A 23,110-nucleotide genomic window follows, 5' to 3' on the forward strand; every position below is an offset into this window, starting at 1 on the left:
AGGGGGTGAGACCTTCCAGTTCAGCATTGCTCATTACTCTTACTTACAGCTGGTAAAGCTGATATCAATCGGATCAACTTGAAAGACTTACCCACCCCACTTGTCTAAGTGGGAATCTGATCCACCCGACCAGCCCCGCCAAATTGCCACCTCTAAATTCCCGAAGTCCAATCAAAGGTTCCAACCCTGGCCACAACCTGACGGCTGAACCCATTGCTAAAACTGGAGGTTTTTCCTGAATGGTAACTGGTTTCTATAGTAATTTGCAAACAAAACCGCTTAACAAATTTGTTTGTATCCCCCATCTTTGCATTACTGGTTAAAAATAAAATGAATATTCCTCGCTTCCACTTCCCTATCTCATTAAACAAAAGGATAAATTCTAAATTGGCAAAGAAAAATTCTACATCTCCCAGTAACACACTGAATATCATAAAAAATATAATTACCAAACAGTTTATTTTTATTTTTATTATTACTATTATTATTTACATTACTTGCACATCCACGAAATGTTCACTACGCCTCAAAGCTGCCTCCTAAATGGGGTGTCCACTCTCTATTCATACCAAAATTGATGCTAAGAAGCTATACAACAGTGCGAGGTAGAAAGCAAAGATTTCATGACCTCCGCTAGGTAACTCTCAAACTGTTCTCTATGACATGCTATATACTTGTATCCATCGTGACATTCCTACTCTAACTGTACAACTGAGATGTTAAATTCTCTGACCCATCTGATCAGGTACGATCGGTGGTTCTTCATGTGCAGCCTCTTCCAATTGTTGCAGACGGCTGTTGACATGTTGCTTTAAATCCCTATGAATTTAAAGCAAATAAGTTATTTAAGGGGAAAAAAACTTTTAGATTTATTTAGGTGAGAAGAGCTTTTTGAATGCTAGTAGTATCATTACCTGCAGCGTGGTACGTCACAATCAGAGTCTTTGCAATTTCTGGAGTGCAGTCTCAATATGAGCCACATCTTCTTACAATGCTCACAACCCCCAGAAATCCTGACAGTGCACTTTTTTGCATGGAAGAATAGCTTTTTGATGAGAAGACAATTAGGGTAGGAGCAGGGGGAGCGACATTGACAGGCATGCAGCAAAACATCCAGCAGTCGCATTTTCTACACCATCAAATAACATTCTAATTAAATCTAAGTGCCAAGTTATAATGAAAAAGGTTACCGAGCAAGAATAGCCTACTAGTATCAGGTCTGAAAGTAATGGCACGAAGAAACATTGTATTAAACACCTTGAGAAGCTCACATGCATGATTTTCAAAAATAAATTATTAGATTGTAGACATCTTGCAAAGAATAAAAACTTAGAAACTAGCAGTTGCTAACGTTCATGTTTTCCAATGCTTTAAAATTGGCAAGATCTTCATACCAGTAATTCCTTCTTCTTGGCCTCTCTATTTTTGGTCGCAGAATCAACTGCAGAACAATGCAGAATCAACTTATGAATATGCAAAGAACAACCATCTCTTCGGTAACATGCAGCACAAACAGCAACATTGGGGCAGATCTCACATAGCCAGGACTGGTCCATTGGTGTGTCCTTGTAACAAATAATACAGGTGGTCTCAGCAGTCAGCAAGGTTGAATTGTGAAGGTAATGTAGGATCATCATTGAGGAATGCTTGGCCCGACGAAGTGTGTCAAACTGATGACTGTTCTTCTGACAGAAGCTCAAAAAACTATGCCTATTTCCAAATAAACCATTATCCATACTGGCATCTGTATCATCAGTATCAGAAGGCACATCATCCACCATAATCTGCAAAAGAGTAAGAGATACAGTTGACTTAATTTAGATATTCATAAATATTCCAACCTCGTAGATATGAAGGCAAAGACAACAGGAGCTAGTTATTCACCTTACACAGTGCGTGTTTTTCCCCATTACATAAAGTGTGAGAGCAATCCTTGTAGACATTTTGCTCTGCATCATGGCACCTGCAAAATGATGTGTAGAGTAAAGAGCAATGAGCAATTTGTACAACACTAGAAGCAGTGCATAAGGCAAGCTTGGTAATATTTCTATCATTTTATAGCTTTATGTCTCAAATTTAATTCTGGACAGGACATGTGTCTAAGAGTTAAGAATCCAAAAAGTCAAGGCTACTCAGCTTGATGCCTCAATGGAGTTTCAAGAATTGGAATATAGTGCTAACCAGAAGTAAATAAGAAAAAAAAAAAAAGCACAAAAACTGCCAAAGAGCATCTTCTAATAAATAAGAGGATAAAGAATGATGACCTTTCACATAGCTGAAAGCCTTTACACAGGCTGCAAAACCATCGCCATCCAGATAGTATAGCTCTATGACAATGTATGCACACAAACTGCAAGTGGGCAATGATAAAGTCCTCCTTAATAGGTAAAATAGTTTGCCCCAGCTATCAAAGAAGAGAACAATGAAATCAATTATTTAGTCACTAGCATAATTACACAGAATTTTAAAAAAAAGGATTCCGTACAAAGATATCAAATTGCTATTATTAAAATTTTGCTTCATGTACTTCCAGTATGCTCAAAGAAATAGTGAAAACTAAAGCTCCTTTCATAGCATGAGGGGAATTGGCCAAAAATATGTGTCAAGATGAGCTATCAAAATATCAGCTAATTGGTTTATGATGCTGTCAGTTAAGGGGCAAAAAACCATCTTAAAAGAGTGTAAAATCTGGCTTGTCTCCTTCTGAATGGGTATCTAATTTGAGATATTTGTAGAATTTTTGAATTAAAAAATTGTACAAGAAAAACCTTGTACACACTAACAAAATCTTAGTTTAAATTCTCTAATTGAGCTTCTTTATGAGCCCTATAAATCAAAACTAAAAAAACCATTCAGGCTTGGCTTGGTTTCTCTAAAAACCAAGATGGAAAACTTAAACTTGAGCTTGGTTCATTAATTGAATAGGCAAACTGACTCGGCTGTTCAACAACTAAGATTTGCAATTTTAAAAGGGTAACTGTTTTCAAGTAAAATTAACACTATTTAACTAATACTTGTTTTAGACAAAACTAAAGAATGGTAGTTCGCAATTTTTACCTTTTGCATCAGCAGAATATCCTTAGTGGCATCACCAGAAGGATTTGTGTGTCCCATAGCTTTCAATGTTCTCTTTGACATTATTCTTTTGCCCATCTTTTTTGGGTCTTCTGAACTTGCTTTCTCAATATTATTTATCACATCCTCAGCAGCACCAGACCAGTAGTCACCATCAAAATATGGCAAATGAGCTGCTGTCACCTTGGAGTTGTATTTCCCAGTGGAAACAAAAAAGTGATCATACAAGTTTGTCAAACCAACCACCACTTTCTCTTTAGCAGCCTTTTGTAGCATGAACTGATACCTACACTTGCATATAGTTATTAGTCAAGACACGTATGCAAACAATGATACACATGCATGCACAAACACACCTACACACATCTATGTGTGTGTGTGTGAGAGAGAGAGAGATACCACTGCCGCAGCTTATCGGTCTTTGGCGTTTTCTGAATCTCTGGGTGGCAGTTTAAGATATAATCTTCTCCTTTCAAAGGTGGACAGGCCCATAAATAGCAGGTTGCAAACCCTCGTTTCTTGCAGTATTCAAGGTATCCAATCTAATGATTGAAACAGAACAGAAGCAAGAAACAATATCAGTGATTCAACCATAACAACCAATGCGCTTTGAAAAGCCTTAATAAGTGGAGCAGAAAATGATGTACTATACCAATATTTCATGGTAAACAACAGTTCGAAGAGCTTCTCCAGCTGCAGTTTTTGTCTCAGGCCTAAAGTACTTCACAGAATCAAGATATGCAATATAAACACAGCGTTGATTTGGGTGACCACATTCTGAGCCAAACTCCTGGACATACATGCTAAAAAGGCATACATCTACCCCGTCAATCTTCTGAAACAAAAGAATAACCTGAAATCGGAAAACAAAAGTTCATGGTTACATGGTTCTAATTAAGACAGTCTGGCAGAAATCACTCTGTTGATAACCTCAAGGTCAGGGCTACATGTTAAACTTTGGGAATACCAAACTTATCTTCCAAAAACTTTAGGGTTCTTGTAACTTCAAAAGATATCTTACCTTTGACTTGTACGGAAACTCAGCAGGGTAGTTCTCATTCTGAACTATTTCTAAAAGCTGCTTCTTCACTTTTACATGTTTGTCAACAGATACGACCACTCTAACAACAAGACCTTCTGCTTCAGGAACCTAGTGAACAATAGAACATTATACACCATCAATGAAGCAGCTAAACAAAGTACTAACATTGTTAAGGATAAAAAAGATGCAATGGTCAAACATGAAAAAAACTCACTCTGGTCAAAATGAGAACAAAAAAATGCTTAATAAAAGAAACACAAACAAAAGGGTGAGGGAAGAAGACAAATCAACAGAAAAACTAAATGCATTTTTGAACGAAAACATATATTTCACCCTCCAATATTTAACAATTACCGTCATGTCTAACCTTAAATATTTTAACTTTTCAAGATTCATTCCTTTGTCTATTATTAGTTGAATATATTAAATAATATAGGCTAGCTAATCTTTCATTCATGATCTTTCCAGTCATTATTCCATTTCACTAATAAAATATTCTACTCATCTGCATTTCACTTTAAGTTATGATCAGTAACAAAGCACAAAAAAAAAGAAGCTGTATATACACAACTATACCAACAATGTTGCTACAAAGCATAACACATGAGTTGTCATCTTACCTCATCAATGCGCTTTCCTGTAACCCTTGCTTTCTCTTCTCTTTCTTTTTGAAGACGCCTAAAGAGTCTTTGCTCTATGTGGTCACTAAGCATGGTACACGGGAGATCTTTTGCACCAAAAACAGTACTCATCAGTGGGGGCATACGTTCTCCACTTTGAATTTCTTTTAGGCAGCATATTGGGCAGATGAACTGAGCTTTTCCTTCCATATCATTTTTATCATTAAAGAGGGCACATATCTGGTGTTGCCAGCCTTCACATTTATCACACTGAACCCACTGCAGGAACACAACAACCATAGGAAGTGAGTCTTTCATCAGTTTAAACTTTTAGGACTGTGAAAGCTAATAAATACTGTGGATTAGCCTACCGATTCTTCAGCTTCCTCCTCGTTCTTAATTTTATCCAGCTTTGCCTTGGAAAGAGCAATCCCAGAAAACACGATGCTCCTCCCCCGAGATACCTTATAGCATGAGGTACAAAGACAAATTCTGATGTCCTTTTCTTCAGGTGTGATATAATAGTTTGCACTGCGCCTGATACGATTACCACATGATGAACAATATATTGGTGCTGGGGCAAGTGAAAGCTTATCTGCTCCACACAACTGGCATGAGTTCTCACTGTAGACATTGCTTATTCTCTTTCCCCTTTCTTTCTTTGGTATATCCTATTTGAATAAGTGAAGACATGTTAATGCTCCTTCACAAACATATGCAAAGTTTATGCTTTATAAAAAGGGTATCAGTAGCAATTACAATATAGACAATAACTTCAGGATAACAAAAAACCTCAAAGAATATTAATACAACATAAATCACCAACTGCCTAAATGATTCAAAAGATTGGCATTACTCTTATGCAGCTTTGACTCAGTAAATTACTACGTTCAAAAATTTCCTGCTTCCATGCTAACAATACATGTAGTGAGATGATATGAAAATTATGGACACAGCCATAACAGCAAGAAGAGCAAAGTTCAAGTTCCAGTGAGATGTCAAGAAAAAAAAGTTCGATATAACAACACCCTTAAGGCAGCTAAATAGCTGAAAATGGCTGCTAAAGATTCCCCTGCCCCCCTGCTCCCCTGGCCCGTCCTTTTCAAACTGTAGGAAATGAAAACTTTTAATATTTCAAGGGGTTCAACAGTGTATTTGGACTACATTGGCATGATGTTAAATGCATGGTGACAGACAGGCTAAAAGTGCACTTAAGGTGAGATATGCATGCATATCTAGAAAGTTATTTGTGCTCCTATGACTGTCATATTATTCACTCCAATGAGAAGTTTGAATGTGTGCAAGCATGCATATCCTTCAGTTGCATGACGTCTACTCTATCTAGATTTAGTCAAGTTAAAGCATCTAACAGCATTTTTCATTTGATGATTAAGTAGAAATATCCATGCACTCAATCAAGGCAGCACAAAAAGCAATAAAAGCAATAAAAGCAATAAACAGCAGTGAAGCACAAACCTGATCTATGCACTGCCTGAGACTTGATATATGTTCCTTTATTTGCTGGGCTGTGAAATTTTCAATTAAGGACAAACCCCTTATTGTTTGACTCTCCAACTCTATTTCCTTTCCACAATTCAATTCCGGTGCAATGAGCTTATTCTCCATTGCTAGCTCTGCCAGGTTGGAATTAGTCTTGGCTTCTGTTTCTCCATCTTCACAACCAGCATCAAGTTCCTTTCCACAATTTGATTCCTGTGCAATGAGCTCATCCTCTATTGCTAGAGCTGCCTGGTTGGAATTAGTTGTGGCTTCTGTTTCTCCCTCTTCACAACCAGCAGAAAGTTCCTTTCCGCAATTTGATTCTTGTGTAATGAGCTCATTCTCTATTGCTAGCTCTGCCTGGTTGGAATTAGTCCTGGCTTCTGTTTCTTCCTCTTCATAACCAGCAGCAAGTCCTTCAGAGAAGCTGGGCAAAGTATTGGATTCCAAAATGTTGGAGTGATCTATTACATTGTCTGCAATATCGGTATCACTTCTGAAGTCCATACCCCCTTCTTTTTCACTGCCAACAGCATCTGTTTCCTCCAATTTATAACTGCAGACAACCACTTCTGAAGCACCCGGCAAATTCTCAGTAGGCAATATAGGAAAATTATCTGCAACATTATAACTAATATCTTTAGTGCTCATAGAAGCTTCTATAAGCTTTGGTAGCAATTCCATGTTCACCTCCATAACCTCAGAATTATTAGATACAGGAGATTCTGGCAACTGCCGCAAGGGTGGAAGCTTGGCATAACATGGTTGAACCTTCAGTGGAGCCTTTGCACAACATATACCATTCTCAGTCAAGCTAGGACAAAGAGGATTTTCTACCTTCAAACGCTTCAAAGAAGGTTGCATGGTTTCTGAACTACCACAGCTGGGCTGGTCAGAATCTCCATCCCTTAAAAGACCTCTTTTTACACGTTCAAACTTAGGGTGAGGTTTATTGGTGACACAACTATACCAAACAGGACTGCATATATTACAATCAGCATCATGACAGCCATCAAAATGTGATACAAGTGAGAAAAATTGTTCACATTTACATGCATGTTTGTTGCAGGTTGCAGAATGCATATGGTTCACGAAAGAAACTTGAGAATTGCCTATAATCACCATTGATTTCTTGTACTGGATATAAGCAAGTAAAACCCTATGCTGGATAGCCCATGTCAATTGATTCCTTGAATCTGCTGGTGCATTTTCTAAAGGGAGCTGAGGAAAATGACCTGCAGTTTTTGCCTCTACTGGACAGTAAGATTGATTTTTTCCAGTGAAAGAACATTTTGCTTCAGCCTCAGATGGTCTAGAAGACTGCATGTACGGAATAATAGTTGAACTAGCCATGGCTGAGTTCAGACCAGGCAATATATCAGGCACTTCAGAAAGTTCCTGTAAAATTTCCTGCGAGGTCTGTGTATTTGCTTCAGAAAATGCCAAGGATCCTCCTAGTATATGTGGGAAAACCATGGAATCAGAGCTCTGATTATTCCCCAACCAACCTATGTGATCCATCATATTTATTTTGCCTGATACAATTCAAATGGGCAAAAACCATACATAAGTTAAAAGGAAGAGAGAACAAAAGAAGCATAGGGAAAAATGTCCAAAGAATGAACAAATACAGAGTGAATATTCAAACTTTGAGACGATGATTAAGAAAAATAGCACATTGTAGCCAAATATTGAATGACCAATATTTTATGGACAGAAATAGAAAGTAGAAACAGGTCAAGTCTGCCTAAACAAAAACATAAAGATGTGGAGATCTTAGTCATAGCTGTCAAGAAACATACCATCATAAAGATGTAGTAATTTTCCCTTTGAAAAGGGTGGCCTACTTTCAAGAGATCCGACATCAGAAAAGCCATCCCCACCATAACAACTAGTGATGGTTGAGGCCTGTCCGGAGGAAAGGACCATCTCACCCTCAACCGGCAGCATACCCAAGGCTGGCGCAATATTCCAATCCATAGTGGTGTATCCAGCAGTTTGTGCCTTGTGTCTATCACCAAAGAATTCTGGAGAAGAATATTTTCTAAGTATCAGATATTCAGTTTATAAATGGAAATCATTAGTTATTCAACAAAATTATAATTTGTCAGAGCTGACAGTCAACCTTTTAAGAAGCCAAATTGATTAGGGTCATCAACAATCTCTTTGTAATCCATTGTCACATCATTTAACTGATTTTGATTAAAAAGTCCACCAGGAATGGCTAAATTGCCATCTTGTACCAAACCTGAAGTTGGCATCATCATACTGTTCGACATGAATGAGGGAGTAGGATTTACATTAAGAACTTTTAAAGCATCAGGAATGGCTAAGTTGCCATCTTGCACCAAGCCCGAAGTTGGCATCACCATTCTGTTGGGCATGAACGAGGGAGTAGGATTTACATTAAGAACTTTGAAAGGGTACTCCAAAGTCTGCTGGTTCATGTACTCCCCCTAGAAGCATTAAACAATAAAATTCAAGCAACCTTAGTTCTGCAAACATCTAAGTAACTTGACCAAGAAAACTCCAAGCAGAATGATTTTCTCTGAGTAAATAACTACTACTATCATTTGTCAAAGTTAAACAGGCCTTTGAGAAGAGAAAAAAAAGAAAAAGAAGTCCTAAATAGGATCAATCAATTCATATTCAACAACCCGTTTTCCCTGTTCTAACACAAACTACTCTCGTACTAAAAACAATTTCATTACAAAGCTTTATCTTCTGCTTCTAATATCAACTCAATCACAAATTAAACTATAAACTGTTATACCTGACACAAATGCAAAATAAACCTCCAGATTACAATTCAAATTCTCAATTACCGTTAAACTTTCTACTACCCAATCACACCCCCCCCCCACAAAAAAAAAAAAAAAGAAAACTCTCTTGTATAATTAATTCATGAGGAAATTCAATTTACCAGCTTGACATGCAAGGTTTTTTCAATAAAGTAGTCCAACATTATCTCAAAATTGCTCTTAACATAACTTAAATGGTCCAAAGAAATCTGAATAACTCAATTTACAAAACATCAAACCAGATCGAGTTTTTTTTTAATTTTTTTTTCCTCTTGAAAAAGAAGCTTATTTACATACAAAACCCTAGAGAATTTATTAATCAACACTAAATTCGATTCGTCTAGATTCCAATTGCGAGTTAGGGCTTTTTAGCTTCGATTTCCTTCGTCTTCGTCTTCTTCTTTTTGTTATTATTATTATTATTATTATTTAATAGTACTTTTTAAGCCGGGGTTTCACATAGAGACAATGCGACAGCGTCTCGCAGTTTCAAGAACCCCCGAAAGAAAACAAACAGTAACCAAACCCAAAAAACAAAAAACCAAACAGAAAACACAGATTAACGACGAAACACACACACAAAAAAAAAAAAAACATGACAATATAAAAACATAAACACAGTACTTCCAAAATCAAAAGCTTGTTTTTTCTTTTTATTTAGAAACTGATTGGATAATAAATTAATCGTACGATTATTTTGGCGGGGGAAGCAAAAAATTCTAAAACCCTAACCCTAAAGACTAAAAAATAATTAAAAAAAAAGGAAAGAGAGAGAGAAAAGAGGTTGACCTGTTTATTTGTTGAGTTTAGTTTTTCTTTTTTTTTTTTTTTCAGTTGTTTTTTGGGTGGTTCTCTCGCTTTCCTCGACTTTCGCAATCCAAGGTTGGAGTGGGGCCACAGAGAGAGAAAAAATTTGCTTTGGTGGGTAATGTGAATTTTTGACTGAGGTAAAGTTTATATATAGGAGCAGAGAACATCTTCCAATCTGGCGACGCCGCCCAAATATGGGCTTTCCGTTTCGGTATTAGTCAAAATTGGGCCTGGATTATTACTATTATTATTTCGTTAATAAAAGTTTTTTTTATGGACTGTACAAATTTAATATAAAATTTTTAAGTTTTCAAATTTTTTCTCTTAAAATAATAAATTATAACATGAAAAAAATAACTTAATATTTGAATATTAATTACTTAAAATTTTAATTATGTGAAGTTACTAAATTTTTATTTTTTTGTAGTAATGTCTAAAACTATCAAAAAATAATTATTTTTATTAATAATGCTTAGAATTATTACAAGAATAATAAAACACATTATCCAAAGAGCTTTCTGATTTTTTTTTTGTCATTGAACTGCTTTGGTTAATGAGTTTTGGCTTTTATTTTTAAAAAATAAATAGCAAATGCTTTTATTAATATTAGTAGTAGTATTTTATTTGTTTGTAAACAATTTCTTCTTAACTAGTAGTGGTGATAATTCTGTATGCAAATAATGAAAAAGAAAAAAAAAAGTATATATGAATGGTGGGAGTAGGGCTAAATTAAGAAGAAAAATAATTGTAACTTTCTCTGATCAATGGGAAAGTTATATTCTTTCTACTTATAATAGGAATCACATTTGCATTGATTATGGGACGGTCATTTTCATGAAAAGGATATTTTTATGATAATATTCTAAATCAAATATGAAAATGTGATACTAGTCTATTAAAACGTTTGAGGACCCTCTGAAGAATATTATTTTAATTTTGTTAAGTGATTCTCACGTGTTGTTTGGATGCAAATGTATTATTTTTAATTTTTTCTAAAACAAAATCCTGGGAACTCGACTTAGGTTGCCAACAGATGATAGGTACATGTTTCTTATAAGGAAAAAACAGTAGTTATTCTAGATATGGTCGACTAATAGCAGATCTAAAATAACGGTTTCCTTGCATGTAACTTGTATTATAAATTCATTTCCTTTGTTCCCTCCAATTTTCACCATAGTTATACAACTATAATAAAAGCCTTACAACTTCAATTGAAGAATGGAATTAAACCCCAAACTCCAACTAGTCTGAATGGTTCCTTGGTTCACTTCATGGCACTTCTTTTTCATATTCATCTCCTCACGTTACTGCTATATCTTCACTTGGCTTGTGAATTCATAGAATTGAACCAGCTCCAGAATACACCACAAAATTTGTTTGTTCATCAACAAGAACATCAACTTGGCCGAACGCTTACCTTGTTTCCCAGAGGAATCAAAACTCCCCCAAAATGCGCTGTTTTGCACCAGGTCTTGCCCCTCATGAATAAATAAGAAATCTCTAAATAACATATCAGCAACTGAACCTTAAAAGACAAGGAAAACCAGGGATAAAAGATAACTGCAGACTGACATTGAATACATCTAAGCAAAAGAAATCCTTTAAATTCATCTGAGGCCTATCTAACTTATTGTACAATGACCCCACCCCATCTGGTGCCATGAAATCACATGTATACATCATCTGTTCAGAAATCTTTACAAGTTACGCTACAACCAACAGTAGCAGTAGCGCACCGTCCTAAAGAAGGGAGTTATGGCCTCATGGGGTAAGTAAATACTAAGCAATGATAAAATCTGGTGACAAAAACAAAAGTTACAACAATGCCATTCACCACCTGCTGCGATATCGGTGACTGTTTGACCGAGATGAATAATCAGGGTAGCTGTTCTCCCATCTTTCATCAATCTCACTTTCAAATCTGGCTGAGCCATGAATTCTCGGTGATGTTCGCCTATCTGACAATGAGTGGTGTGTGGAACTATAGGAACCATGACTTGCAAAATCTTCATATACCAAAGGACTCCTACCCCTGTCAGAATTGGACCTCCCCAAGGTTGGGCTTCGTGGCCTTGGAATAGGATCTCTTGGACTGTGAAAACTGTGAGGAGAATCATAATTACCATACCTTGGGGGATAAGATGAGCTAAATCTAGTATCAACCCCTGGAGGCCCTTCATCTTCAAAATCCCCCAAATACCTTCTCTCATGATGATGCCCTCTGCTGCCAGGTTCAGAAGAATGGTGTAATCTACGGTGTGACCTACTCCTAGATGATTCAGAACTTGAAGAACCAGGTGCCCAAAGTTTTTCATCTGCCTCTACAGGGATTGGTGCATTTATTCCTGGAAATTCAACAGTCATTTTCTTCTCTGGTTCAGCATGCACAACCTCAGTAATTTCCCCATCTTCCTGTTCTTCATTGGTTTCTCCATCAGCATAAATTGTGATTCCTGATGGCTGATCCTCATCATCGGGAGCTGAACATGTTTGCAAATAGTCAATTTGTAAAATAGCATGACAGAATAACAAATGACAAGTCAAATTTCGGCAATGTTTAAGCTGCTAACACAAACAATTAGGACTGACTCGCATCCACTAATTCTATCTAAATACAGTGGTTTGAGATTAGAAAATAGTCAAAAATTTAAAGCTACAAAGATAAGCCATTTTTAATTGGCCTGGAAGTCAATAGGATTTGTTTCCTTCGTGTCTTTTTTACATCAACAGAATACTTTGCTTCTATTTTTTACTTTGTTGATGCATAAGATGTGGAGCCCTTAGGATTTACTGTTCCAATTATTTGCTGCAATTAACCCGTAAAAATTTATTAGTCAAAACCCTCACATATATTCATGAATTGGTAGGCCACACCATGGATGTGTCCAATAGCTATTCCGACATCAGATGGTGCAAATAGTTGGGGCAAATTAGGTGGGACAATTGGCAAGGCCCTTCACCAGACAGCAGATTCAAATTTCTTCAGATTATTGAATATTTACCAACAACGCTTCAACACTCTTAACCATAAATAAAGATTATGTCTATAGATGTGATGTATCTAGTTACCTAGATATCCTGTTGGGTATCCAATTTCTCGCATTCTGTTAAGCCAAGGTGGTGGATCAAACTCCTGTGAAAGCATATAAACAAAAATTTTAAGGGCAAAACAGATAACAACTTAAAAAGAGTCACTAATACTGAATTAAATATATAGATGTGTAGAAAAGTTAATTTCCTCCATGTTTAGCCAGAAAGACATCTGCTTTCCATTAAAATCAACAAAAGAGATAGGAAAGGAAAGAAGTGAGAAGATATGTCCCTAAAATACCTGAAAATTGAGAAGCTGACTTCTTGTTGACAAATGTATGGGAGAAAATTAAACAAAAAAAAAAATCCCGAACAATTCATTTGAAAACTTAGTAACTACCATACGAATACCACAACCTTTAAATGAATCAACACTCAAGCAGACATATTTTGTAGAAGAGGAAAAATTGAAAAAATTTGCAAATTCAAGCTTATGCAACTTTTTTATGGTTATGCCCGAATAACTCTGCATTTCATTAAGCCTTGTGATGATTTTAATGATTAGAATAAATGACATAAAATTTCACAATTTTATTTTTCTATGCATTGAATTAGTGTGTTCAAAACACAAACTTTCAGTTTGGAGAGGAAAACAGAATCAAAAGGTTGATCAAAATGATCCACAGTCCACACCACTGTTGGGCAGAATTTTTACAAAAGACTGGTTCTATATCAGTTCAATTTGATATCTATTAAAGGCCAAACCAAACTTCAAACACTTAAACATGACTAAAATTCCTACAGCTTCTGAAGGTGAATAAGTCAATTGTCCATGCCAATTAACTAAGACAAGTAAAGGTGAATGTGATCCTTAGCTATCTATTTAGCATCTAGTAGTGAAGTAGACATGCTTGTTATTAATGCTAATAGCACAATGAGGGGTTTTTCAGAAAAAAAAAAAAAACCCTGAAGTGCCTTGATAAGCCCCCGTTTTTAGCATATAAAAAGATGTTGGAAAAATCCCCAACAGAAATGATGAAACAGAAAACATCAAGAACTTTGGGAACTGGATGCTGGTTATTTGAAGGCCTCAACTTATCAAATGTATGATGACTGGGAACTTTAGCATTGTACACAAAATCTTTGCCATTTTCCTTGTAATATTTGGTTGTATTATCACAAAATACCACAAAAAAGACAGGGGCAGGCACGTGGTTATCATGGAATTGAGGGAGAATATTACCCCAAGGCCCAATAATTGTCGTGTATCAGCACTAAGAACACCTGGCTTTAGATCATCATACTTTCCACCTTGAGAGCTCTGGTAATATCGAATTGCATTGCGAGAACCAGTATTCTGATTTCGTTTAGATTTGTAGTGCTGCTTTCGAGCAGCATTGACAGCAAGATTGTCACGAGGCTTCGGGCATTGCTTCAGGGAATGACTATAAGAACCACAGTTGAAACAACGGGAAGCATCATCTTTTATCTCCAAGCCTCTACAAGATGCAAGACACATAGTTAAGAAAACATAGAACATTTAAGATGTCTGGGGTAAACATTACATATACATAAATCTACAGAAAACCAAGTCTCCATTTTTTTTTCTTAATGAATTGTCATGCCATTAAGATCCCCAAAAGAAAACACAAACAAAGGATCAAAGAGTTGAGCATGACAATATTGCAATAACTCAACAAAGACAAAATTCCTAATAAAAAACAGAGACACTTGCTAAAAAGGTTAATATTCAAAAACCTATATCCAATATATCAGAGCAAATAAACCGTCACATAATTGACAAATGCAGAGGCACTCACAGATCATAATACACCTGCAGCCCTACACTGCTAAATAAGTCAGTATTGACCATGCAATTAAGCAACAATGAGATTTAACAAGAGCATAGTAAGTCAAATAATGAAAAAAATATTAATTAGTATGCATTCCTTTTTTTTTTCTCCGCTGAGAATTTGTAGGCATTAATTGTAAGCACACAATTAATCCTAAATTGTAAAAGCTATTATGAGCTACAAAGCAGTCATGAAAGTGCAAGCGCATACAATGGAGTCCTCAATGCATATAACAAATTTGCATATCATTTTCCTTTTACATGGCAAACATTATTTGCATATCAAAGCCCAGATGAGCATTTACCCTTCTAAATTACTTGAACCATCTGCTGAAGTCAAACACATTGCATATCCACGATCATAAAGAGGCACAATGTTACTATCCAATGTGATGATCTCTGTATCACGTGGATTCCTTGTTTGGTTGTCTATCCAGAATGACTACAAACCCCGAAAAAGAAATTAAAATCAAACCAAAACATAGAAAAAATTCAACAAACACTCATACAATGCATCAGCCCTTCTTGGAACAGAAAATGCAGACCTTAAGCAGCAGCAATGTGCACAATTTTTGGACTACAAATATTAATGGAGGAATGGTAACGGTTGCAATGTCAAAATCGCTGACTATATAATCAAACACACTACCTTCTTCAAGAAAAATGAAAACATTTTACTCATAACTAAGAATGTAGATAATTAAGAAGATATTACATAAAACTAGTTAGTAAATGACATTAAAGAAAGAAAACTAAAAGGTCAAAAAATATATATAATAAAAACTATTCCAATTACAAAAATCTAAATACAAACATTGGTCCACAAAACTGAAAATCTAGAAAACCAGAGACAAGCTTACCACAGTGGAGGGCTTCTCTGCACCAACACGTAAAGCAGGAAAGTACGTCTCTTCTCCTGATTCTATAAGTTCGTTTTCATCCTGAACAGATAGAATTACATTCAGTTGCACTCAAGTCAAGGATAAAATGGCTGCACTATATTAACAATGTAAATGCTGAATGCATGCACATGTGCACTTGTGTGTTAACATGCGCATACGTCAATCCATCTGTGCATAGTCACTTGCATGCATACATTAATGGCACACACACCCATCCATCAAAACACACACATGCACATATCAAACAATTATGCACACATCCATCCATCTTTCAACACAGACAGACAGCACATTGGTGTTTATGTATCTGTTTGAGTGAAATAATGCGATTCGTTTTTCCTTCTTGTGAATATTTTGACTCCAAACTTGTCATAAAATTTATGTAAGAAAAGATAATGAGGCAAGAGCAAAGGAAAAGTGGTAACCAGCAGATATTTATAGGAAACACTGGTTCACATATTCCATCTCTTTGAAAGACATGAATATGATTAAATTCAGAAGTTCTATCTAAAAATTGAACGCCCTTACACTTAGAGGGGCAAGATACCCTGAATGAACTCCACAAGGTCATATCAATACCTAATTCAGTCTAAAATGTAGGTGTAGTAAAACATAAAAATTTGCCAACAGGTTCTCAAGCATTCATTGACAGAATACCTCAAAAAAAAAAAAAAATGCAATCTGGTGAAAGGGCATCATAAACCAAGGCAAGGTAATCTAATTGAATTTAAGAAAGAAAGGTGAATCCATGTTCTACCCTCAGTTCTACAGTAGACAGACGTTTTAACTATTGAGAGAAATGGAGGCAAAAAAACATAAAAAACCAAAAATTTAACCAGACTTACTGGGGATAAAGTGCCATGTTCAGCTTGCCACTCTGACCACTTCTGCAAAAGTTCCTCAAGCTTCTGTTTACTAGCTCTGGAAAAGGGTGAAAGGAGATAGCAATAAGAACATAACTAATAAGAATGCAAAATAGTTCCCAAACATTCTATATTTTAGGAAGTCCTATGCTTGTCTGTTAAACATAACTCCAAGGAAAAAAAAATGTGAAGCTTTAAGTCTTTGGTTTTCAGAAGTAATAACCCTTACTCCAGCCCTAACCTTGTTAAGAAATTATACACAATATGAACAGAAGGTTGCTGGTCATCAAATGTCATCCGGGGTCTCTTAACACCGGATATAGCTGGCACATTGAATTATGAAAAACAAAATCATCATACCATAGGCTGCAGAGAAAAATTTATTTCTGTTCATATAGAATTGAGTTTATGGAACATACTACTACAGAAGCACAGCTCTTGCATTAGATTTGGCGAATACAAAAAAAAATGAAAAGCTCAGGATAACAATTGAGAAGCAGGATACGAATACCATCCATCATGTCGTTCTGGATGGGACTTCCATTTTGGGCATCAAGACGGCGCTTTTTAGTAGGCACTGAAGAGCTTAAGCCATCCATTTTCTCATCAGCTGTAAAATATGCAGAATGCGCTCCAAAGCTTAAGCCCTCCAATGTCTCTTTAACTCTCACAGTTTCAGTTATTTCATCACTTATTTGCATGTCAGATGAATCATCAACAAGAGTGTTGTCGACCTCCGTTTCCACAATTAAATCGCTCTGAGGATTTTTTATAACACCTTCATTCACCTCCAGGCTCTCCACTTTTCCTTCACCATCTTTAGTCTCAGCATTATTCGGTTGAGAACCCACTTGACAAGGTCCATCATCCAAATCACGAAGTTCACCACTCTCACTTCCAGATGAATTGCTAGAAGCAGGAAGGTTAATTATATCCTGACCTTCCATACTTACTGCATGAGACAAAACCCCCCCATCAGCATACTACAAATTAATCACCACATTACCAATTACCATCACAAACAGAGAGATTAAATCTTAGAGCATCAACATTATTTACATTAGGCTCCGATTTTGATTGTTGCTTCTACTACTTGGTTTTTGCATCCTAAAAAGTTACTAGAAATCAAAAGCATAATTGATAAAAGATGAACAAATGACTAGAACACAACACCCAATTCTAACTTAATTGTTGCACACCAAAGTAAAAAAAAAAAATGCATCCTCTAATATAATTCTTGGAAGAACATCATTTATTTTTGATCCAGCAAGTAGAAAAAAACAACAATTAAACGGTGCCTTACCTAATTAACTAACAGAAATAAGACAAGAGACCTGTATTAGGCAAATTTACTCAATAGAAAATCAAGACACAACTAAAAGCTTGATCCTGGGCGCAGGCAAAGGCATTCAACTAATTTAAACAAAGAAGCATATTTCAAAAATGAAAGACTTTCTGCGACAGTTCAAAGATCAAAGGCATTAAACCATAACTAATCTTAACTAATCTAAACCTCTTTAAGTTTCCTTAACATCAAGTGTGAATATGTTTTGTTTCTTTTAGTTCTAAAATTTGAGTAGTGAGGAAATAAGAATGAAATTCCTTATAGACCCAAAGTTACTTAAAGGTTAATATTCTAAATCTTTTTCTAAGTTAGAAAAAGAAGAGAAAATTGAAGGAACGAATCTTAATCGAATTTTCCCAAAGGAAAAGAGAAAGAGAGAGGAACGAATCTTAATCTAAATTCGCCAAAGGAAAGAGAAAGAGAAGGAAAACTACGCAATAAATGAGGTGTTTAGGGTTTTTTTTTTACCTTTGAGAATGAGGAAGAAGGTGAATCAGTGACTGGCGAATCTTCTAAGATTGTCAACGGGAAAAAGAATAGAAAAAAATTGAAGGCGCTCGCTTCCTTTAGTTGTAGGATTTTCCAATCATCTCAATCTTTAATCTTACAAATATGGAGGTGACAGCTGTCCTTTTCTATTCATGGTCTTGGGCTTTTTGTGGGTTTCCAAGGGTTGCGGCTTGGGCTGGGTCTAATTCACTGTTGGTGAAGCTGCAAGGCATGACATCAGTGAGTTTGTTCCATGGATTCCGGATGCGGGTGACGGTCGCGGAGAAAGTATTGCGGCTGATTTGGATTGGTGATACACGCACGGCATCAAAATGTTACTTCCTGCAACCGATGATCTCATTTCAACTCTCTGTTGAGCTATTTATTCAGACTTTAGTGCTAATTTCAGAGAAACAGAATCCTCACAACAAAGAGCTATAGTCACTCCCTTCAATGATTCCATGACTCGACTCTAATTCATGTTTTCGTGCCGTTCGATGATTTCAAAACGTACTTAAGCTGTGATTCCTTGTTTGAATCTTCACCGGGCATCAGAGATGAAGACTTCAGGTATCCTACTGAGTTTCTGAAGGTCCTTACCATTTAATGGCATCCTAGAGTATAAACTTGAACTTATTGAAAGAGAGTGAGGTCGGCGATGATTTATGCATTTTCATTTTTCTATACACAAAAATATCTCAAAGTTTTTTATTACCAAATATATATGTACCTCAAAGTTATAATAATAAATAATATTAGTAAAATTACATAAAATTTTAATAAGATAATTAAATGGCATATAAAAATAAAATTGTATTAGTTATTTTACTTTAAAAATTACTAAATATCTAGTTTTTAGTTAGATGAAGACAAGGTCCTTCTCCTCTTTAACCAAATGCTTCTGCTACTGCTTTTCATGGATTCCACCATCACTCCCTCATCATGCAACTTTTCGTCCCCTGATTCTTGCTCCACAGAAAGCGGATGCATATACCCTTTAGAGCTGGAAGCTGGCTCTGCTGGACTTCGTTCATATTTTCCTCCCAGGTGCTCGTCTTCACTTGAACTTTCAGGTTCGATGGGTGCCTTTGCCTTGGCCGTGAAAACTGGCTCCTCCTCTTCTTCAGAATCTGAACTAATTTCCCTCTCAGTGCTGCTTCCTTCAGAAGATGTATTGCTTAGAGTGTGGAAAATTGTAACACCTTCTTTCTCTGCCCTTTGGAAAGAATAGCTTCTTGTTCTTCCACCATATAATGGGAGGAGAGATTTTGGTTTGGACCCTTCTCCATCCCTGCCCAAGCTGTAAGTTGTTGATAGCTTTCTCTCAATGCCTTGCCTTCCTCGAACCAAATCGCTAAGTTTTTCTATTGCTTCATTGGCCACTGCTTTATTTGCAGCCTTCTGCTTAAACTCTGTAATTGTCCTATCAATTGCTTTCTTCTTAAGTTGGAGAGATCTCTGAAAGGCCAAATTGGCTAGTCATGAAGGCAAGCCTTGGAGGCAAAACATTTGGTATAAATATCAATAAGTTCATATTTTGTCAATTAAAGGGCGAATATGTGAAAGTCCAATGGAGAATGAAAAACCTGCTCCACTTTTCTTTTTGATTGGGATTCTTCTTTTACATGCTACTTATAAGTTTTAACCAAGGGGATGGTTATTTTTGGCATAATCAATAACCTTGTCAACCTGTATAGCTTTATCTTTTCTATTCTATTCAGTAAACATATCACTCTGTAATTTTCAGGCAATCTATCCAATTTTCCTACTCCCCCTTCTTGTGTAAAATGACTGACAAGAACAAGGAACGAAACTTAGAACTTACTCGCTTTTCTAGAAAGCGTCCAAGGTCTTGATCTTGAAGCTTCTTTTTCCTCCAAAAGACACAACAGAACCGCACGACTGCAGCTAAAGCTACTAAGAGTAGGGACTCGAATAAAAGGAAGATTAGTACAGCCCTTTTATTACCTGGAAGAGAAGTGACAATTTGGCCATTCTTAACCCTTCAGTGCATTTGATTCTAGAAGTAATTTCAGTTGTTGGTTACCTGTATAGATATTGAGATGCTTGCTTGTTCCTTGGGAGCAGCTAGATGCAAGCTTTAGACCTGGTGACAATTTAAGAGTATGTGTCCATGTACTAATTAAAGAAGCAAGAAAACTTGACAAGGTGTTAAATAAGAACAGTTACCCTTGCTGCGACAAGGTAGCGGGTTGCCCGTCTCTACATCAACCACAAAAACAGCATGTAAATTTATTGACATCACAGCTTAATTACAGTACTAGAGTGTTTTTATTTAAAGTAATTTTATTCATAGGCTTGTGTTTATACAGTAAAGAGGTATTGACTTCAAACTTTCTTGGAAGATTATGGTCAATCTATGAGACTCTAAACGTATTCCATGTAGATTGCAGAATAGTACTGGGACGTTACAGAAAACTTAATGCCTACATGCCGATAATATATATGGCAACAGAGTTTTGTACAATAGAAAATTTTCTTGCTTTTCAACACAGATTTTCTAGAGAAAACGGTAGTGGTTTGATCAAACGATTCAAGTTTCCCTATATTGAAATGGAAGATAATGTATTCACATGGCAATATTGATTCTATATATCATGGAAGTAGGATAAGACTAGATTGAAGTATCTCACGCGAAGCAGTGACAAAAGCAAGAAGCATGCCCTCATCCACTACAAAGTTCTGCAGATCACTCGTAGACAATGAGGATAAAAGCTGGCCTGATAGAATCAACCACAGAAAGCACTGAGAATATGTATGCCAGAACTTGCGTATGAGCATGGAGAAATCAATTACATAATCCACATAATGATGATAAAGGAAAAAAGTAAATCACCATGATGGCTTTCAGACCAATAGATTTTGCCAGTAGCTGGAACCATCAGGGTAAAGACTGAACGTTTGGGTTTCATTGCTGAGACGTGAGTGTATTGATCATTCGTGTGGATAACTTTTCCCTCCATTTCTGTATGACAAAAATATACTGCATAGCCAGAGCAATCAAGGGAAGGACTATATTGGATCACATACTCTAATGCAGCTGCTTTTGGAAATTTCTTCAGAGTCCCAGTAGGTGAAAATGAGTACAGGAATCCATCCAATGAACCGATTGTCACCCAACCTGCTGTTTTCAACGAGCAAGTTAAAAACAATAAGATGATGAGAAAAAACAGAATTCTGAAGTAAGGCCACAGCAGGTATATAATGATAATCAGGACTAAACAGAACAGTGATACCATAAAAACAATGGGCAGGAGATGTTGATCGCCCAGTAATATGCAAAGGGTGATGCTAGTGAATTTTGCAAAGAAAGAATGTCTAACAAGTGAAACAGATCTTGGAAGATGGTATCAGTCCTGCTACGTATCAGTGCTGTGTTGTGTTACTAGAAAAGATAAGAATGAGAAATTAAAAGTAGAAAACTTCACAAGAAGCTAAATTTGGAAGCAAGGATGGAAAAACTTGACCATAAGAATCAACCAATAGTGAAGATTCCGCAGTGCTTAACGGCCCAACACTTTTCTGCCAGAGGACATTTCCCGAAGACACGTCTAGAGCCAGGATAAGAGACTTAACCGGTACAGTAACATACAAGCGGCCATTATTTCCAGGTGTAACAGTATAAACCTTATCAAATGAGCTTAAGTCCTGAATCCATTTAAAGTAAGGACTACGAACCGACAGAGAGTAAAGTTCCCCTTTAGTATTAGAGATCTGCAGACGCAAAAACATGAAAACATCATCCCAGGAGGCATGTACAACCTTAAGAGATGCCCCCCTTCCTCATAGAAATTACCACCGAAAATATTGGGGTTATTTATTGTAGATTCTTAATGGGGCAATGAAAGGAAGCAGACCTTACATAGATACTAGCCTCACATTGAGCAATCACAGGGACCGAAGCAAAATAACAATCTGAAACATCTTTCCTGCAACCTTGCTTGTAGCCATACTGATCTAGCACAGGTCCAGCACTCCAAAGTAGGTGTCCCCGCATCATGTACGCAAACAAACCCCGATTTTTAACATTGATAAACACAGATGAACTCAACGTGCTTACAGCAAGCCCAACAATTTCATCTCCTCCTTGCTGACCAGGTCCAGGACCAAAGAAAACTTGGATCGCGGGTTCTGAAGTTCCTATTTTCATAATATTAATTTTGAGTACTCTGTTTTCTGCAATCAAATATATCTGCTGGCAAAATCAACAATAACCACATTCAGAAATTTCTTTTTTTTTTTAAAAAAAAAAGAAACCATTTAAAGTAGCAATATGACATTGCTCAGTCCTGACCTTTCCTGTACCCCCATGAACTGGGGCTTTAGACATGTTGCATTTGAAACTCAAAGGCAACAACCAAGCAATGGAACCATTATTTTCAAATGCTAATAACATCTTCTCGGAACAAGCATAAATTCTTCCACCGTCTCCGATTAAAGGTTTTGAAAGCCTATTAGGACTTCTGAAACGTGCTTCACCTGACACACACAGAGACACACAAAAGACAATAGCATCGATTAGCTTATTAGCATGGTTACTCATTAGAGCTCAATAGAAGAGAAACAGATTGGAAAATATTATGAAAAAAGTGGTGTGCAGTTAACATTAGATTACAAAGAGAGAAGCAATGAGGGAGAAAGAACCTGAAAACAAGTGCGGATAATGTGGGTAATTCTGGGACCATGTGGACTGAGCAATCCCGAAATCAAAAGCGACCATGAAGAGGAAGGAGAGAAGGAAATGGATTGCAGGCATTAAG

The 23,110-nt window shown here is 36.5% G+C and overlaps 3 protein-coding genes across 5 annotated transcripts; all 3 read right to left on the minus strand.

Annotated features, from left to right (window-relative positions):
* Positions 431-9,948, minus strand: LOC18602114 (histone acetyltransferase HAC12). The gene is made up of 15 exons (XM_007033300.2): positions 9,828-9,948; positions 8,363-8,693; positions 8,040-8,264; positions 6,214-7,772; positions 5,109-5,408; positions 4,738-5,016; positions 4,097-4,225; positions 3,728-3,928; positions 3,475-3,617; positions 3,058-3,361; positions 2,265-2,404; positions 1,885-1,963; positions 1,395-1,784; positions 915-1,129; positions 431-819 (listed from the first exon to the last, which is right to left on the minus strand). The coding sequence occupies exons 2-15, from the start codon at positions 8,682-8,684 to the stop codon at positions 720-722; spliced, it is 4,386 nt and encodes a 1,461-aa protein (XP_007033362.2). The 5' UTR covers positions 8,685-8,693; positions 9,828-9,948; the 3' UTR covers positions 431-719.
* Positions 11,399-18,412, minus strand: LOC18602115 (zinc finger CCHC domain-containing protein 8). Of its 3 annotated transcripts, none has more exons than XM_018119892.1 (9): positions 18,309-18,412; positions 17,007-17,447; positions 16,737-16,818; positions 16,478-16,553; positions 15,591-15,671; positions 15,036-15,172; positions 14,122-14,377; positions 12,918-12,981; positions 11,399-12,328 (listed from the first exon to the last, which is right to left on the minus strand). In XM_018119892.1, exons 2-9 carry the CDS (start codon positions 17,440-17,442, stop codon positions 11,679-11,681), a joined length of 1,782 nt encoding a protein of 593 aa, XP_017975381.1. In that variant the 5' UTR covers positions 17,443-17,447; positions 18,309-18,412; the 3' UTR covers positions 11,399-11,678. The 3 variants fall into 3 exon arrangements, with proteins under 3 accessions (XP_017975381.1, XP_007033364.1, XP_017975382.1); XM_007033302.2 differs by having other exon boundaries at positions 17,001-17,447; XM_018119893.1 differs by lacking the exon at positions 18,309-18,412 and having other exon boundaries at positions 16,915-17,443.
* Positions 19,142-23,110, minus strand: LOC18602116 (protein GAMETE EXPRESSED 3). Its single transcript, XM_018119891.1, has 10 exons — positions 22,995-23,110; positions 22,645-22,829; positions 22,213-22,545; positions 21,818-22,064; positions 21,187-21,471; positions 20,984-21,070; positions 20,520-20,552; positions 20,377-20,436; positions 20,155-20,297; positions 19,142-19,787 (listed from the first exon to the last, which is right to left on the minus strand). Exons 1-10 carry the CDS (start codon positions 23,104-23,106, stop codon positions 19,185-19,187), a joined length of 2,088 nt encoding a protein of 695 aa, XP_017975380.1. The 5' UTR covers positions 23,107-23,110; the 3' UTR covers positions 19,142-19,184.

Source organism: Theobroma cacao, chromosome 4, assembly GCF_000208745.1.
Source record: "Theobroma cacao cultivar B97-61/B2 chromosome 4, Criollo_cocoa_genome_V2, whole genome shotgun sequence".
In the NCBI taxonomy this organism is placed as follows: Eukaryota; Viridiplantae; Streptophyta; class Magnoliopsida; order Malvales; family Malvaceae; genus Theobroma; species Theobroma cacao.

Bases quoted from the DNA above. Each gene is read 5' to 3' on its own strand.
- LOC18602115 (XM_007033302.2), bottom strand. From the start codon at position 17,442: ATGGAAGGTCAGGATATAATTAACCTTCCTGCTTCTAGCAATTCATCT. The intron at 15,672-16,477 runs GTAAGTCTGGTT...CTATCTGTTCAG, and splicing joins AACATGGCACTTTATCCCCA to GATGAAAACGAACTTATAGA. The intron at 12,982-14,121 runs GTAATATTCTCC...ATGCTTTCACAG, and splicing joins GACAATTATTGGGCCTTGGG to GAGTTTGATCCACCACCTTG.
- LOC18602114 (XM_007033300.2), bottom strand. From the start codon at position 8,684: ATGAACCAGCAGACTTTGGAGTACCCTTTCAAAGTTCTTAATGTAAAT. The intron at 8,265-8,362 runs GTTGACTGTCAG...ATTCTTCTCCAG, and splicing joins TCAATTTGGCTTCTTAAAAG to AATTCTTTGGTGATAGACAC. The intron at 1,130-1,394 runs GTATGAAGATCT...TTGATGGTGTAG, and splicing joins CCAAGAAGAAGGAATTACTG to AAAATGCGACTGCTGGATGT.
- LOC18602116 (XM_018119891.1), bottom strand. From the start codon at position 23,106: ATGCCTGCAATCCATTTCCTTCTCTCCTTCCTCTTCATGGTCGCTTTT. The intron at 22,546-22,644 runs GTCAGGACTGAG...TGATTTTGCCAG, and splicing joins TTCATGGGGGTACAGGAAAG to CAGATATATTTGATTGCAGA. The intron at 21,472-21,817 runs GTCAAGTTTTTC...TGAAAACAGCAG, and splicing joins ACTATTGGTTGATTCTTATG to GTTGGGTGACAATCGGTTCA.